At 41.6% G+C, this 17,031-nt stretch overlaps 1 protein-coding gene across 1 annotated transcript in view; it reads right to left on the bottom strand.

Moving 5' to 3' along the window:
* The window catches only part of LOC133245123 (cytochrome P450 2J2-like), a 29,763-nt gene extending 17,115 nt beyond the window's left edge, over positions 1 to 12,648 (bottom strand). The window contains exons 1-6 of the mRNA XM_061413069.1: positions 11,614 to 12,648; positions 6,804 to 6,966; positions 4,487 to 4,636; positions 3,934 to 4,094; positions 2,017 to 2,193; positions 215 to 356 (exon numbers count right to left, since the gene is read on the bottom strand). Coding sequence (XP_061269053.1) covers positions 215 to 356; positions 2,017 to 2,193; positions 3,934 to 4,094; positions 4,487 to 4,636; positions 6,804 to 6,966; positions 11,614 to 11,823 — 1,003 coding nt within the window. The 5' untranslated portion in view covers positions 11,824 to 12,648. The remainder of the gene's footprint in view (positions 1 to 214; positions 357 to 2,016; positions 2,194 to 3,933; positions 4,095 to 4,486; positions 4,637 to 6,803; positions 6,967 to 11,613) is intronic.
* Between the last annotated feature and the right edge of the window lie 4,383 nt (positions 12,649 to 17,031).

The raw sequence follows: 17,031 nt of genomic DNA, 5'->3' as shown, positions 1-17,031 counted from the left end.
GTAGGAAGTAGACCCTGGTGTGAGACAAATCTGGTGGCAAATTCTTGCTGGACAACATTCCTGCTGTGAGTTTCGGAAGCTCTTTGAGCCTCGGGTTCCTCTTCTTAATAGTGAGGATAAATCAAATAGCACTCTTTAGGAATACTGAGATTGACATGAACTAATTTAGGGAAGTATTCTGACCTGACCCAGGCCTACCCTCTGATGTGCTCACCTTGGATTTCAGGATACAAGGCCATGTAGAGCAGTCCCCACCGCAAGGTGGTTGAAGTTGTCTCTGTTCCAGCAAAGAAGAGGTCCAGGGTATTATAGATAAGGTTTTCTTCATGGAAACATGAAGTAGCATTGCCCTTATGCTAGAAAGCACAGTGATTATTGGTTTATTGAGACTGTTCTTAGTGGCCACAACATAGGGGGCTTCATCCTAGACAGAACATGGGAGGAGAGACCACTCCCTCTCCAGGAGAAATGGCTTTCCCTTTGGTCATCTCAGGAGGCAGAGACTTATTACTCCAATATAATTAGCATCCTCCTGCCCCAAGTGCTAGAATCTTCTGTTAGCTCTGGTGGATGAAAATTGAGACAATAAATTTATTTTACTTCTATAACTTGGGAGAATCTATTATTACATTTGAAAAACAGTCTTGAGTTCCAATATTAGCCACATCATTCACTATCTGTACAACTTGGCCAGGTTACTAAACCTCAAACTTATCAGCCTGTCTATGTTTCACTTTCCTGATACGTAAAATAGAAATAATAACACTCACCCCTGAAAGTTATACTGTAGATTATGTGAGTAGAAAGGGCACATAACAAATTTTCAACAACTGTTTGTATTGATACCAGAAAGAATAAAATGCATTTCTCTAAAGTACAACAATTCTCGCATCACCCCAGTTAAACTTCTCTAATTCTAACAGTCAATCCTCATGGCACCCCAGCGTCTTTACCACCGTCCTCCAGGAGCTTCAGTGTGTCCATGTGGCTCTGTGTGTGATCCCACATCTGCACACCTCATAGCAAGTGAAGTCTCTTTCTCTCAGGAAGAATCAGTGCCTCTATCTATGTTGTAAGAGTAAGGTGAACTAAGAGAGGAGATGGGGGAAAAATGCACCATTCTTTTAACTCCAGGAGAAGGAATGAACAATCTAATGAGACAAAAATGATAACACTGATGCAGTGATGAGTATTAACCAGGGGGTTCACTATGTTAAATGATATACATCCAAACTGGCCTTTTTCTTGCTTCTCCTATATAATATTGGAAAGTGGATGATATGAGGATGTGGGAAGAGGCACATGTCCCTCCACTTGAGGCTTAACTCTGGCCTCTGCCTCAGCTTCACTTGTGTTCTGTACTAGGGAGCTAAAGAAAGGGGCGAGAGACTGGGCATTGGCCCAAGTAATAGTGAAACAATGGTTCTTCATCCTTTTGTGCACAGGCACTTCAGACTCAGGTAGAAGACAGAGACTGAACAATGAAAAGGCAGTTGTTTGGGCTTTTCAAAGACCTCAAGTCAATTACTCTTACACTAATATTTTTATTTCTAATTGTATCATCAATTCTAAGCTAATGATATTTCTAATCTCTATATCCTTCCCCTGTGGTGGGCTGAAAAATGAGCCATAAAAATTGTCCATTTTTGTGGGAAGATTATCCTGGATCATCCCAGTGTTTCAATTATAATCACAAGAGTCTCTATAAGAGGAGGCAAGAAGAACGTAAAGAGACCACATGAGGATGGTGGCAGAGAAGAAGATATATCAATGGTTTGGAAGGTGGAGGAAGGGGCCCTGAGTCATGGAGTACAAGCAGCCTCGAGACGCTGGAGAAGTCAGTCAATAATTCTGCCCTAGAGCCACTGAAGGAGCCAGCCCTGCCAACACCTTGCCTTGATAAATGTGGGTCTATTTAAGCCCCTAAGTTTGATTTGTCACAGCAGCATAAGAAACCAGAATCCTTTCACTTGTTCTTTAAGAACACTACTCAGGAAAACACTTAGGTTCTCTCACCTTTTCTATTTCCTGCAGATAAGCATCAATGAAGTCTCTTGCTTCTGCAGGATTCCAGTCTCTCTTGTGGTTTTCAATCACACCAGCAATAAACATTTTCAGTTTCTCCCATTTACTAAAGAGTGCATGCTGGGGACCCGGAAGGAAACTCATTATCCTTGGAAAGATATTGTAGAGCTGACGGAGAAAACAGAACAGTCATGAAGACAAGGGGGTGCCAGTTTTCCACTCTTGAAGACTAAGAAACTATTGTATCATTATCTATATTTTCTTTGCTTACACTTAACCCTTTGAGTTACCCTTGATTCATCTTCTCTGTCTCAATCCTCTTTTCTTTTGGCAAAGTATTTTAGCACTTCTTCCAAAATACAACCAATTTCAGACCACTTCTCACTACTCAATGTATTTGTCATTCTAGTACAAAGCACCAACATTTCTCACCTGGATGCTGTAAAGCCTCCACCATTTCCCTTGATTCTCTCCTTAACCCCCTTCCCAGTTGATTTTCCACTGAGGTGCCAGAGGGACCCTTTAACAGTTTAATAAATCATTTCATCATAAGCATCAACGAAGTCTCTTGCTTCAGCAGGATTCCAGTCTCTCTTGTGGTTTTCAATCACACCAGCAATAAACATTTTCAGTTTCTCCCATTTACTAAGAGTGTATGCTAGGGACCCGGAAGGAAATTCATTATCCTTGGAAAGACATTGGAGAGCATAATCATTTCACTGCTTATCCCTCAATACTTTACTGACTTTCCATGACATTTCGACAAATCTTCTCCTGATCTGGACTCCACATGAGCTGGCCTCTCACCCTCCTGTCCTCTCTTCTGCTATCACTTGCTGTCATCTTACTCTCTCTTAGTCTTTCTAGTCCAGCCCCTTTGGTCTCTGTGACAACCTGAAGGATGATAATGTTTAGTCCTTTGCGTTGGCTATTCATACAATCCGATTGGTCTTCGTCTGAAATCTGTACAACACTAGCCTTGTACTTCATTCATGTCCACATAAGTGTCACTTACTTGGACCCGTCTTTCCTGGTATCCTCTAATCAGCAGCACCCCTGGGGCCCTTCTCCTATTCCCTTACATTGTTTTACTATTTGTTCATGGCAATTGTCTCTAGTGTGTGTGTGTGTATGTGTATCTTTGAGTGTGCATAAAACAAGAATATTCATTGCCGCTTTATTCATAATATCCCTCAAATTAGAAATCCCTCTAATTAGAAATGTGTTTATCAATCAATCCCCCGAGCCTTTATTCAAGAGAATAACAATCAGTGTCACATTCATGAAGTGGAAAACTATGCAGAGTAAAATAAGAGGAACTAACAAATGAATCAAAACAATGTGCTGAGGGAGAGTCAGGCACAGAAACACACATCTGAGGATCATGGAGGTGTGGAGCTAGGGAGGAACGTGGAGAGGAGAGACTCAAAAGTGATGGTGATATTGTTTTTTAAGGAAAAAAATGTAAGTGCATACGTGTCTGTCATAAATTCTGTACTTTAAATGACCGTAAGAAATGTTTTTTATTGATAGTAAATATTTAATGTGCGTGTGTTAGTAGCTCAGTTGTGTCTGACTCTTTGCAACCCCTTGGACTGTAGGTCCTCAGGCTCCTCTGTGCATGAATTCTCCAGGCAAGAATACTGGAGTGGGTTGCCATTCCCTTCTCCAGGGGATTTTCCCAACCCAGGGATGGAACCTAGGTCTTGCACATTGCCGGTAGATTTTTTACCATCTGAGCCACCAGGGACACAAACACTAAAGTCAACAGATTTATTTTAAACAAGTTTGTGGTGAAGTCAATTTCAAAGGTTGCATTTTAGCCTAAAACAAAAGGAAGACCATCTCATCTGTATCTGACATTAGCCCACTGTCTTTATCCAAGAGAGGAAGTGAGAAGGGGCTCACCTGGCAGCACGTTGATGTCCTCAGATGCATCACCTCATCGAACAGCCTCAGTAGCTCCCGGAACTGATCATCCTGGTAGTCAAACCGCTCCCCAAAGGTGATGGAGCAAATAATATTGGAAACGGCATTGTTGATTGTGAAGTGAGGGTCGAAAGGCTGTCCTGGAGGCAGGAGAAGAGATAGAGCCTTCAGATTGGTTTCTATTTTCCAGAGAACCTACTCTCTGTGACATACGGCACACTGACTACAGAACCACATCTCAGACTGTGTCCACAGCCCCTGCACAGGGTCTGACACACAGCAAGTACTTAGTCAATGTCTGGGAAGTCGAAGTGATGACCAGGATTTAAAACCAATAGTAAGTTTTAATACCCCTCTTCTTCTTCTTCTTAATTCTTGACCCCCATGAGGGCAGGTCATGGTTAGCTGTTCACTGTCATTCCCTCAGTGTCCCACAGTGCTGGGCACAGGACAGGCACATGGGCTCTAACTGAGCATCTGACTAGTGAATGAGTAAACCACAGTCGCTGCACCTGTCCTGGGACCTGATTACCGTTCTCCTCTCCTATTTCCTGGATGAGGTAGGCAGCCTCTTCCTGAATGCGTTCCTCTAAGCTCTTCTTTCCTAAACCAAAGTTCCTCAGAGTTGTCAGGGCAAATCTTCTTTGTTCTTTCCACACATGGCCATTGGACATGATCAATCCTGGGAAAAGAAAGCTAACATTAAAAAAAGCCAACAAGACCCATTAAGGATAATGTACCAGATGGAGGAAAGGAGGGCTTTAAGGTGCTTGAAAACTATTCAGAGAAATAATTCCAAAGCAATAATCCCTTGAATTTACTGATTGCTTGTCATGATGGACATGCTAGCATTTTTAATGCATTGTGTAATTTAGTGTTCACAGAAACTCTCTGGGGTAGGTACAATCGTTAGGCCAAACCAACAGCCTAACTTTGATGATGAGAAAAATGAGACATGGGAGATAAAAGGAAATTCTGCTAGGTCACAGAGTGAGTAAGCAGCTGAACAGGCATTCAAATTCAAGTCTGCTTGACTCCAAAGCCTGTCATTTGATTACTTGTCTGATAAGACTATTTAATTACTAGGACTGAAGCGACTTAGCAGCAGCAGCAGCAGTTATGCTACATAGCAAGTATGAACTTATGGATTAGAAGGAGTCAATACCCATAAATAGAAAAGATCTTAAATATCTTAAAAAGATAAGAATCACCCTAGATAACAAACTGTGGACACTGTGCAGAAAGAACACCACAGGCAAAGGAAAACAATCTGTATGGTGTGTGCAGTTGAATTTCAGTGATTTTATAAGACAGGAGAGGCCACCATCCTCCCATTTCTTCATTCCAGAGCACTCTTCAACTCCTTCTAACGTCTCCTTTCACTTCCATCACCTTAGTGAAATGGCCCTCCCTGCTGTTCAATTCAGGATCCTTTTCAACCCCATCCTAATGAGTCAGCAGCATGAGATCCTTTCTTTCTGAAACATTCTCTGCCAGTGTAGCCCAGGATACTACACTCTCCATAATTTTCTGGTAATTCTATGACTTCAGAGAAATTATCATACCTTAGGTTAACTATCTTCTATACTAGATCTGAAGCTTCCTCTCTTTTACCCTATCCTCCATTTCTAGGAAATCTCAATTTCTAAAACTTCAAATCACATCTACTGACAGTAAACACCTATTTTCTGCCTCTCAGCTCCAGACACATGTACAATTCTCTGCTTAACTCTCTTGGCTTCACACTCAGCATATTCATGACTGAATTCATGATTCACTCTATACAACTCCCTACCCAGGCCAGCCAACACTTTGTCCTCCTCCACATCTCTCTTCTTTCCTTTACCTACCCACTTGGGTGTGTACCTCAGCACCTCATTCTCCCTCTGTCTAGGTCATCATGTCCTATTGGAGTTGCCTCCTGAGTAGCTTAAATCCATGTATCTTCAGTCACTCTCCTGCTCTAACCTACTGGACTGACATTTCTTGCCATCCTCCTCTTCTAGGCCACCACCTCTTCTAATCTAAAAGGCTACAACAGTCTCTTGCTTCCTTTATTCCATTCTTGACATTGCAGCTTAGAGAAGTCTTTAAAATGTACCATATAAATATGATGGTTCCTTTCTCTACTTAAACCATTCAGAACCTCCATTGTTATTAGGATAAAAAGCAACATTCTTAAAAAGAACTTGCATGAACTATTTCTGGCCAAACTCAGCAGCTTCATCTTCATTTCATTATCTCCATTTAATCTCTGTGCTTCCCGCACTGGCCACCTTTCAATTCCTCAGTTCACTGTCTGTCTTCCCATCTTGGAAACTTTTACATTTTATTTCCTCTGCTGCACTGCTTCATCACTTTATTAAATGTCATTTACTTACATAAGTTTTTCCTGAGTCTCAGGACTAGATTAGATACCTGTAATAAGTGAACCCTGCTCTTATCTTCATAACACTGAGGCCTTAAATTATGAATGTAATTGACACTGTTTCTCTTAATAGTATGTAAGTTACAGAACAATCAAGGATTTTGTATGTTATCCTCACTGTTCTATCACTGGTGCCTAGCACTAGGTACACCTGGCTTTCATGGAGTGAATGGATATAGAGTTAATAGATTAAATGTTTCAAAGAGAAACTGGGAAACATCTGAAAAAACATGGCTTCTCCCAAATCCTTGACATTAGGGCTGACCCTGCCAGGTTCCCTGAGGGGGTACCTTCAAAAAAAGCTGAGTGGGGACTCAGCTTCCTAGAGGGGCAGGAATATGATGAGCCTGGTCCTTGGGATTATTGGAGACCCTTTCATGGACCATAGGAATAGCAAACATACATTGTTCAAGAAACTTACCTTTATTGTTAAAGATACGTTTTTCAATAGGGATCAAGGGGCGGTTGGCAAAGTTTTGGTCTTGGTGGACAAGGGCTTCTTTGATTAAGGGCAATCCAGTTATAAGAACGGAATGAAATATACCAAAATCGATGCTAAAAACATTTCCATATTTCTTCACGAACTGAAAAATAGAAGAGCCACAGTTGAGTATGCATATGTCTCTGAATCCTGGAATGGAGGGTGTGCGGAGCTGGCCACAGTTGAGTATACATATGTCTCTGAATCCTGGAATGGAGGGGTGTGGAGCTGGCAGGAGGCTTGTATTGAGGGGAGTCTCTGTGTCTGTCTGTCTGTGTACCTTGAGCTGTTGGAAATATGTCTACCTGTTTCCATTTTTTTTTGCTCTTATCTAGACTACACTATAGGACATAGACATTCATTATACACACTCATTTATATGTTCAATATACTTGAATTGGGTGAGCACATGTGTCCTGAGAATAAGGCATAAAGATAAAATAAACAAGGTCTCTAACCTCAAGCGTCTTAGAGTCTAATGAAAAGAGAGAATTCAGCCCATGTGACTTATCAGAGAAGGCAGAGATATGTTTAGTGAATTCTGGGGTAGGGAACAGGGACTTCCTAGTAAATCAAATCTACTAAACTAGGAGAGAATGTCCCCTTACTCAGCAGGCTGTAGGTGACAGAAGTTTCATTAGAGGAATTATGGAGAGGAGTACACTAGCTGTGGAGACATGTGGAAATCTTAACTCCGTGGTTGACTAGCTGTGAGCACTTAGGAAAGCTACTTCATTTTTTTATGAGCCTCACCTTCCCAGATATAAAAGGTAGTAAACTGTTCTTCCCTCAAAGTTTATGTAAGGGGGAATTCCCTGGTGGGTCAGTGGTCAGGACATCAGGACTCAGGCCTTCACTGCTGAGTATCCAGGTTCAATGCCTGGACAGGGAACAAAAGTCCCACAAGCAGCACTGTGTGTTCCCTTCCCTCCAAAGAAGCTTCTGTGAGGAAGAATGAGAACAGCAATGTGAAAGTCACTTTGTTCCTGGGTCCCTGGCAGACAGCCACTGGAGCCTCTGCGGAATGAATGGACTCTGTGTGCAAAGGGATGTGGAAGCCCTTGTTCAAAGGGACAGATAGGACTTTCTTCTGTCTCAGTTTCCAAATGAATAAAATGAGGGCTATTACAAATTCCCATCTTTAAGATTCTGGTGATAGCAACCATAACACAATAAGAAAATTATTTTTATTGATATATTTGGGAGTGTATTTTAGCAAAAAGATTCTAATAAGGTATTGACAAAGAAATGGAGGGGCAGTGGCTAGAGAGTGGATGAATGAAGTCCATTAGGCAATCAGGTCAGACAAGTGATGCCACATTTATAATCAACAATTGGTTTTTCCTTGAGTTGGTTACCATACATTTTTGAAGAAAAGGGGAGGAGGGTAGATATAGAAGTAAGCATTAGCTATGTGCTAGTTTACCCTGGGGTAAACTGATATTCACAAACTTGTTTGGTTCCTGTAACAACCCTATAATGTATTCCTAGTTTTCAGAAAATGAGGCACAGAGATTTAGTGCCTAGTCGGTGGGCATAAAGTAGAGCTCTAACTCGCTCTGTATGTTTCATCCTTAAATGAAAGCATGGAGAAAGCATATTCTCTCTCTTTTCTGCTGCGTGATGGAACTCCCTAAGGATTAACTGGCCACATTACTTTCCAATTAACTTCCAACGGGACGTGAGTAGTGGTGATGTGTGCATCTTCCGGGTCATGTCCTTAAAGGAAAGCTGCTGCTCACCACCTCCCACTTTCCCCTTTTCATGGTATAGAAATCGCACATGTTGAGGGTTGTGGGACCAGAGCAGCAAGATAGAAGCACTGAGTATTTGGATAACCTTGTGGAGCAAAGCAGCCTTGCTATCCTGGTCTTCCTGCCTACATCTCACCTTATTTGTTTAGAGAAATAAATTTCAATATTCTCACACCACTGTACTTTGGGATCTTTTTGTTACAAGCAGCCTAATTTATATCCTCATAATACATTTATCCTCCTTATCTATCACTTCCCATCCTTAGTCCAGTTAGATTTTTTTCGTTATTCACATTTATGTTTCTATAATAAGCCATATAGTTATGGTGGAGAATGTTTCAGAAATGGGGGAAATAAGGAAGGTTCCGCTTATGTCAAACAAATCAACCAGCTTCTTCACTGCCTTCTCGCTTTGTTTTAGCTCATGTTACCTCCCATTTAAAAACTTACTGTCCACTTTACTCCATATAGCCACTTGCCTCACAGTTCTTTCAAGTTCAAGCAAAATCACTAACAGAAAGAAAACAGGAAAAGCTTCCAATACTTGGAAATTAAACAACACAGTTCTCAAAGAAAGGTACAGGTTTAGCATCTTAGCTTTAAAACTCTATATACTAATCCTGTCACTTAGTGCTACCAACTGGGTGTTTCTCACAGAAAGTGATGAAGCCATCTCCATCTGAACTTGAGTTTGTAATACAAGCTTGTGTTGAAGTGCTCCAGGCATTCTTAGGTAACTTGAACTATTCTGAGCACCAACATTAAGCTACATTAACATTGAACATTCCTTTTATTTAATCATCACAACCACTTACCACAGAGCTGTCTGTCAGGAAGGTACCTGTGCTGAGAGGCAGGGAAGCAGCTGATGATTCTTGAGATAGTGTTGAGTGATGAAAGGAATTTTATGGAATTCAGGGTGGCCACAGTTAGGGAGCCCTGAGGGGAGATGACTATAAAGTGGAAAGAGGCTACAAGAAGGGATCCATGTGGCTCCCTAAGGAATATGAACTCTGGGAAGCAGCAGGAAGCACTAAGAAAATCTAGACAGAGGAATGGCATTTTAAAATGAGTACGTTATTGAGAGTGGATTGTAGAAGGAGGAACCTGAAGATGAGGGGCTCTAACCTTGTGGGGATGGGAACAATGTGGTTGACAAGTGGTGAAGATTTAGGTGGCTCAGACCGTAAAGAATCTGCTTTCAATGCAGAAGCCCTGGGTTTGATTCCTAGGTTGGGAAAATCCCATGGAGGAGGGACTGGCAACCCACTCCAGTATACTTGCCTGGAGAATTCCACGGACGGATGCGTCTGGAGGGCTACAGTCAATGGGGTCGCAAAGACTCAGACATGACTGAGTGTCTAATACTTTCACTTCTTTTCTTCATAATCATTTTACACCAGGGAAACAGAACCTCCCAGGGAAAGTATAGCTTCCACTCTCTCTTTCCCCACCAAGGATAATAATGTTAAAAGGACAAAGTGGGAGATTTCCCTGGGGGCGCAGTGGATGAGAATCTGCCTGCCAATGCAGGGGACATGGGTTCTATCTCTGGTCTGGGAAAATTCCATATTCCACAAGCAACTAAGCATGAGCACCTCAACTACTGGGCTCACGATTTAGAGCCAGCGAAATGCAACCACCGAAGGCCCTGTGCCTAAAGTCTGTTCTCCACAACAAGAGAAGGCACCACAATGAGAAGCCCAGATACTCCAACCAACAGCAGTCCCCACTTGGAGCAACTAGAGAAGGCCCTAGCAAAAGCAAGGAAGACCTAGTGCAGCCAAAAATAAACAAATTAATGTGAAAAAAAAAGACAGTGATCATACTATAAAAAGAATGTCCCAGTAATACGTAACAGAGAAGAGAGAAAGTCGTTCAGTCGTGTCTGACTCTTTGCGACCCCACGGACTATTCAGTCCCTGGAATTCTCCAGACCAGAATACTGGAGTGGGTAGCCTTTCCCTTCTCCAGGGGTTCTTCCCAACCCAGGGATTGAACCCAGGTCTCCTGCATTGTAGGCGGATTCTTTACCAATTGAGCTATCAGGGAAGCTCAAATGTGTAACAAGACGCAACTAAATGACTTAAAACCGTATTGTGTCTGTCACCCTCAAGGCTCCAATAAAAGAAACGGAAGAGATAAAGGACCACCTGGTCAGTCAAAAACATTTACTAAGCATGCAGAGTGGGTTCTGAACCATACTGTATCCTGACAGAAGAGAAAATATGCGGATGACTAAGCTCCTGGCAGCATGTGAAGGCTTCAGATGAGTGCTTGTTGTTACTGAATCCCTAAATGGTGTCGGACACTTAGCAGCCCCATGGACTATAGCCCGCCAGGCTCCTCTGTCCTTGGGGGTGTCTCAGGCAAGAATATTGCAGTGGGTTGCCATTCCTCCTCCAATCGGCTTGGCAGGCCGATTCTTACCACTGAGGCACCTGAGAAGCTACAGTTCAATAGTTAAACTTTTTCCCACAGCTAGATGGACCGAGAGGCACTTTTTGTTTTGTACAATAAACCTGCACCACCGCCCCCAAAGTATATCTTTTCTGGCACACTCAACAGTGAAAAGTTAACCATATTTCACACGTAGAAAGCACTGTGAATCATGCCACTTGTTACGGTCAAGAGAGAGGCTCAAAGTGGGTGTACCAGGGTGCCTGCGTTAGCCTCAGAAAAGTGAAATTGTTAGTTGCTCCATAGTGTCCAACTCCTTGCGACCCCATGGACTATAGCCCACCAGGCTCCCTGTTCATGGGCTTCTCCAGACAAGAATACTGGAGTGGGTTGCTATTTCTTTCTCCAGGGGATATTCCACACCCAGGGATCAAACCTGGGGTTCCTGCACTGCAGGCAGATTATTTACCGACTGAGCCACCAGGGAAGCCTCCAGAGCGTGCCCCCTCCCAGGCCTCCCGCCCTCGGTACCCGGAATGGCCCTTGTCCCGCAGGTCAGGGTCAGGACGCGCGTGGGCACCTTCGCCCGCTCCTACCCGCTGAAGCGACAGGTGCGCCTTGTCGAAATCCAGTTGGAAGAAGTTGCCTACGAAGGGCAGGGGCGGGGGCCCTGGCGGGTAGTTCTTTGGTCGACGCCTTTTGAGAAAATCGTCTAAGAAAAGAAAGACAACGGCCCCCAGCAGGACAGTGCCAGGACGGAGCGCGGCCCAGAGGGCAGCCGCCAGGGAGCCCAACGCCTCCAACATGGCTGCGCTGCCTGCTCCCCCTTCCGCGGTCCGAGTCTGCGGAGGTCCCTGCGGGGGCTCTGCCTCCCAGCTGCCAGCACCGCCCTCCTTCCCCAGCGAGCCGGCTTCCCAGGCCCCGCCTCCCCGTCCCTCTGTGCACCCGGTCTTTTCCTTTCTCTTTGGTGCTTTCCTGCCCCACCTCCTCCTGCTCTTCTTCTTCCCTCCGTCCGTAACTCCGCTTCGCCCCGCCCCTGGCGTGGCCTAGCTTCCAGTGACGAGGTGGGCCAGACCAGTCCTGGCTTTCCCCCAGGCCCCACCTCTTGTGCACCTCGCCTGCCCCCGCCAAATCTCCACCGCATCACTCCTTGCCTCTGAAATCCGGCCTTCCTCCTGCCCACCAGCTGGCTCCATGGGATTCTGGAAAGAACACACACTTGGGTCTTGGTAAAGGCCAGGCTTGTAGTATTTTGTTGTTGTTGCTGTTTAGAGAGCTCGTCATTCCCTGAGACCAAGGGTGCCCTAAGGTTTTTGGTTTCATTGCATCTCAGAGGGCTCCACAGATCCTTGAGCTTTGTGTTTTTCAGTCAACTTCTCACCAAAGTATTGGAGCCCAGCATCTTGAACTTTGGGGAAAACAACAGCACCTGACATTTATTGTGAGCTACTCTGGAACATCACTTCATGGGAAATAGATGGGGAAACAGTGGAAACAGTGTCAGACTTTATTTTTCTGGGCTCCAAAGTCACTGCAGATGGTGACTGCAGCCATGAAATTAAAAGATGCTTACTCCTTGGAAGAAAAGTTATGACCAACCTAGACAGCATATTTAAAAGCAGAGACATTACTTTGCCAACAAAGGTCCGTCTAGTCAAGGCTATGATTTTTCCAGTGATCATGTATGGATATGAGAGTTGGACTGTGAAGAAAGCTGAGCGCCAAAGAATTGATGCCTTTGAACTGTGGTGTTGGAGAAGACTCTTGAGAGTCCCTTGGACTGCAAGGAGATCCAAGCAGTCCATTCTAAAGGAGATCAACCCTGGGTGTTCTTTGAAAGGAATGATGCTAAAGCTGAAACTCCAGTACTTTGGCCACCTCATGCAAAGAGCTGACTCATTGGAAAAGATTCTGATGCTGGGAGTGATTGCGGGCAGGAGGAGAAGGGGACAACAGAGGATGAGATGGCTGCATGGCATCATTGACTCGATGGACGTGAGTCTGAATGAACTCCGGAAGTTGGTGTTGGACAGGGAGGCCTGGCGTGCTGCGATTCATGGGGTGGCAAAAAGTCGGACACGACTGAGCAGCTGAACTGACTGATTGAGGATCACTGGATCATAAGGTTGACCTATTTAAAATTTTGAGTAATCTTTATAATGTTTTCCATAATGGTTATGCCAATTTACTTACTCATCGACAGTGTACAAGGGTTTGTCCATGTACTTGCCAACACTTGATATCTTTTGATAATAGCCATTATGACAAGTATGAGGGGATAGCTCATTTTCATTTTCATTTTCCTAACAGTAAGTAATGTTGAGCACTCACTGGTAACTTATTTCATCGCTATCACTGTTATAGTTAATTTTTTATAAGTCATATTTGAATATAATTGACAAAGGTATTTGACTTAAAAAACCCAGGTTCTTATTTTGGCTGTGCCATTCATTCTGCCTTGGTGAGCTTTGGCAAAACACTTCACTCTTTTGGGCCTTCTGTATAATGAGAATAATATTTTCACTTCATACTGAGAGTTGTAAGAATTAAATCAGATTAAGGCCAAAGTTCTGAGATATCTGATATCTACTAGGCTTTTGGTGAATTTGGGAATCTTATCCATCCTAATCAGTTTCCTCTGGATACAGTCCAGTAGAAGTCCTCAACCACAGTTGCCTGAACAGCTACTATCTGGAATAAATATGGCTAATTTTCAAAGTGCACTTTCAAATAAGTGTTAATTTTTTAAATTTTAATGAAGTCCAGCTTACTTTTTTGTTTCATAAATCTTGCATTTGGTGTTATATGGAAAATCATGAGAAACTCTCAAGGTCATCTAGATAGCTTCCTTGTTATCTTCTAGAGGTTTAATAGTTTTGAGTTTTACATTTATATCTGTGATCCATTTTGAGTCAACCTTTGTGAGAAGTGTAACATCTGTGTCCAGGTTCATTTTTTCCATAGGGATTCCAGTTATTCCAGCAAAAGATATTACTTTTTCTCCATTGAATTACATTTGCTCCTTTGTCAAGGACTGTGTTTTTCTGAATCTATTTCTGGGGTCTTTATTCTGTTCTCCTGATCTATGTGTCTATTCTCCACCAATACCACACATCCTGGTATGCAGCTTATAGTAAGTCTTGAAGTCTGCTGGTGTCAGTCCTCCAAATTTGCTCTTCTCCTTCAATTTTGTGTTTATTATTCTGGATCTTTTGCCTTTCCATAAAAACTTTAGGAACAGATCATCAACTTTAAAGAAAGTTCCCATATTTAGCTTGCATACGATACTAAGTTGTTAATTTCAAATTTCTATTGTCCTTTGCTTGTATTTAAAGAAATTAAATTTTTTGTATTAATCTTTTTTTTACTTAATACTTTGTAGTATAATCCAATGTTTTGTCCTACTATGTTGCTACCATTGCTTATTAGTTCCAGAAGGTATTTTGTTAATTTCTTGTGATTCTCTACATAGACATTTTGTTTCTTTCTTGGTAGTTTATATATATATATATATATCTTTTATCTCATTTTCTTGTCATATTGCATTAGCTAGGACTTCTGGTACAATCTTGAATAAGAAGGATACCTATATCTTTTTACTGATCTTCTGACGAAAGCGTCTAGCTTCTTGCCATTGACTATGATGTTAGTTAGCCATGAGTTCTCTGTAGATATTTTTTATCAAGTTGAGGAAGTCCTTCTCTCTTCTTCATTTGCTAAGAGTTTTTATTATTAGTGCATGTTGGAGTTTGTCAAATGCTCCTTCTGCATCTGTTGATGAAGTTATATGAATATTCTTCTTTAGTCTGTTGATGTGATGGAGCTTCATTAACTGAATTTCAAACCCACTTTGCACCATAGAAAAAATTCCACTTGATCATGCTATATAACTGTGTAATCTCTGGATTGGATTTACTAATACTTGTTTGAAGATTTTTGCACTTATATCAGAGAGAGATTGATTTTTCCCTTTTTCTGATGTCTTTGTTTTTTTTTTTTTTTTAGTGCTGGTCTCAAGGGCTGAATTATGAAGTATTTTCTATGCTTTGATTTTCTGGAAGAGATTGTAGCAACTTGCTATAGTTTTCTTCTTAAAGTTTAGTAGAATAGATATTTGGAAGCCTCTGGATCTGGTGCTTACACTTTTCAAAGTTTATTAATTATTTATTTTATTTCTTAAATGGATACAGGCCTATTGAGATATCTATTTCTCCTTGTGAGTTTTTCTAGACTGTGTTTCAGTGAATTGGCCCATTTATCAGATTTGTGGGCACAGAGTTGTACATAATATTCCTTTCTTACAATGTCCATGAGATGAGTAGTGATGTTGCATGTTCATTTATAGTAGTAACTTAAACCATCTCTCTCTTTTTCTTAGTTAACTTGGTTAGATGTTTGCCAATTTAAAAACTTAAATTTTTTTAACTTTTGGTTTTGTTCATTTTCTCTATTTTCCTATCTTCAATTTCATTCACTGATGCTTTAATTTTTATTATTTATTTTCTTATGCTTTCTTTGGATTTAATTTTCTCTTCCTTTTCTAGAACCATGAGGTGGAAGCATAGATTATTTTAAACCTTTATTTATTCAATGGTATAAATTTTCCTCAGCGCACTGATTTCACTGCATCTACACATTTTGATACCTTATATTTTCTTTGTTTAAAGATATTTTTTGGAGATTTCTTCTTTGGTCCATGCTTATTTATATGTGTTATTCAATATTCAAATAGTTTTAAGTTTTTCATGTACTATTCTTTTATTGGTCTCTAGTTAACTCCATTTTGTTATGAAAACATAATTTGTGTGATTTCCATATGATACTTGATAAAATGTGTTTTATACTTAGAATGTGGCCTATTTGGTGAATGTTCAACATGAGCTTGAGAAGAATATGCGTGCTGCTCTTGTTAGATTATGAATTCTATAAATCTTGATTGGATCCAAGTAAGTGGTAATATTGCATGGTTCAACTTTGCCTTTACTGATTTTCTGACTCTTGGTTCTGTCCACTGATGGTAAAGGGATATTCAAGTGTCTAACTATAATAAGAAATTCATCTATTTTTCCTTGCAGTTCCATCAGTTGGCAGGTGCATGCATATTGTAGAATTGCTATGTCTTCGTGGAGAACTGATCCTTTTGTTATGTACTTCCCTTTTAAAATTTATGATAATTTTCCTTGCTCTGATATCAGCACTTAGTACAGCGACTTCACTTTTCTTTTGATTGGTGTTAGGATGGTATATCTGCAGAGGGCATGGCAACCCACTCCAGTATTCTTGCCTGGAGAATCCCATGGACAGAGGAATTTGGTGGGCTACGGTCCATGGGGTTGCAAAGAGTCATACATGACTGAGAGATTAGCACTTTCAACTTTCGATTTTCAGGATGGTATATATTCCTCCAATTCTTTAATTTCTTCTGTGTCTCCATATCTAAAGTGGGTCTGTTTGAGACCCATGCAAGACAGGGGTGAAAGGAATATTCACAATCTAGGTGCTTTTCAGCAAAATCAGTGCCTCATCCATGATGTCACAGAACATGTCATATGCTGGCATGCTATGTGTCAGACACAGACACAGAGGAAGAGGGAGAGGGAACCTGGAGCTTCCAAAATAGAGGAGGAATAACACTGGGATGACCCAGAGGGATGGTATGGGGAGGGAGGAGGGAGGAGGGTTCAGGATGGGGAACACATGTATACCTGTGGCAGATTCATTTTGATATTTGGCAAAACTAATACAATTTTTTAAAGTTTAAAAATAAAATAAAATTTAAAATAATATAAAAAAGAATTAAAAAAAAAGAGAGTTATAAAAGGACAGAAAACAAAAATTATTTTGTAATGCTTTTACAGATCGAGAATTTATATTTTACGGTCTCTCAATGAGCTTTTGAGAAAAATATAGGGCAGAAAGTTCAACTACCCTCAGTCCTGTGTCCCCAAGTTTCTGGTTAATTGTGGTCACATGCTACTTGGGTCTGGGCCCCATTGCATCTATCAGGCCAGATG

This window comes from Bos javanicus, chromosome 3 (genome assembly GCF_032452875.1).
Source record: "Bos javanicus breed banteng chromosome 3, ARS-OSU_banteng_1.0, whole genome shotgun sequence".
NCBI lineage: Eukaryota > Metazoa > Chordata > Mammalia > Artiodactyla > Bovidae > Bos > Bos javanicus.
This window is presented reverse-complemented; position numbering and strand designations above follow the sequence as displayed.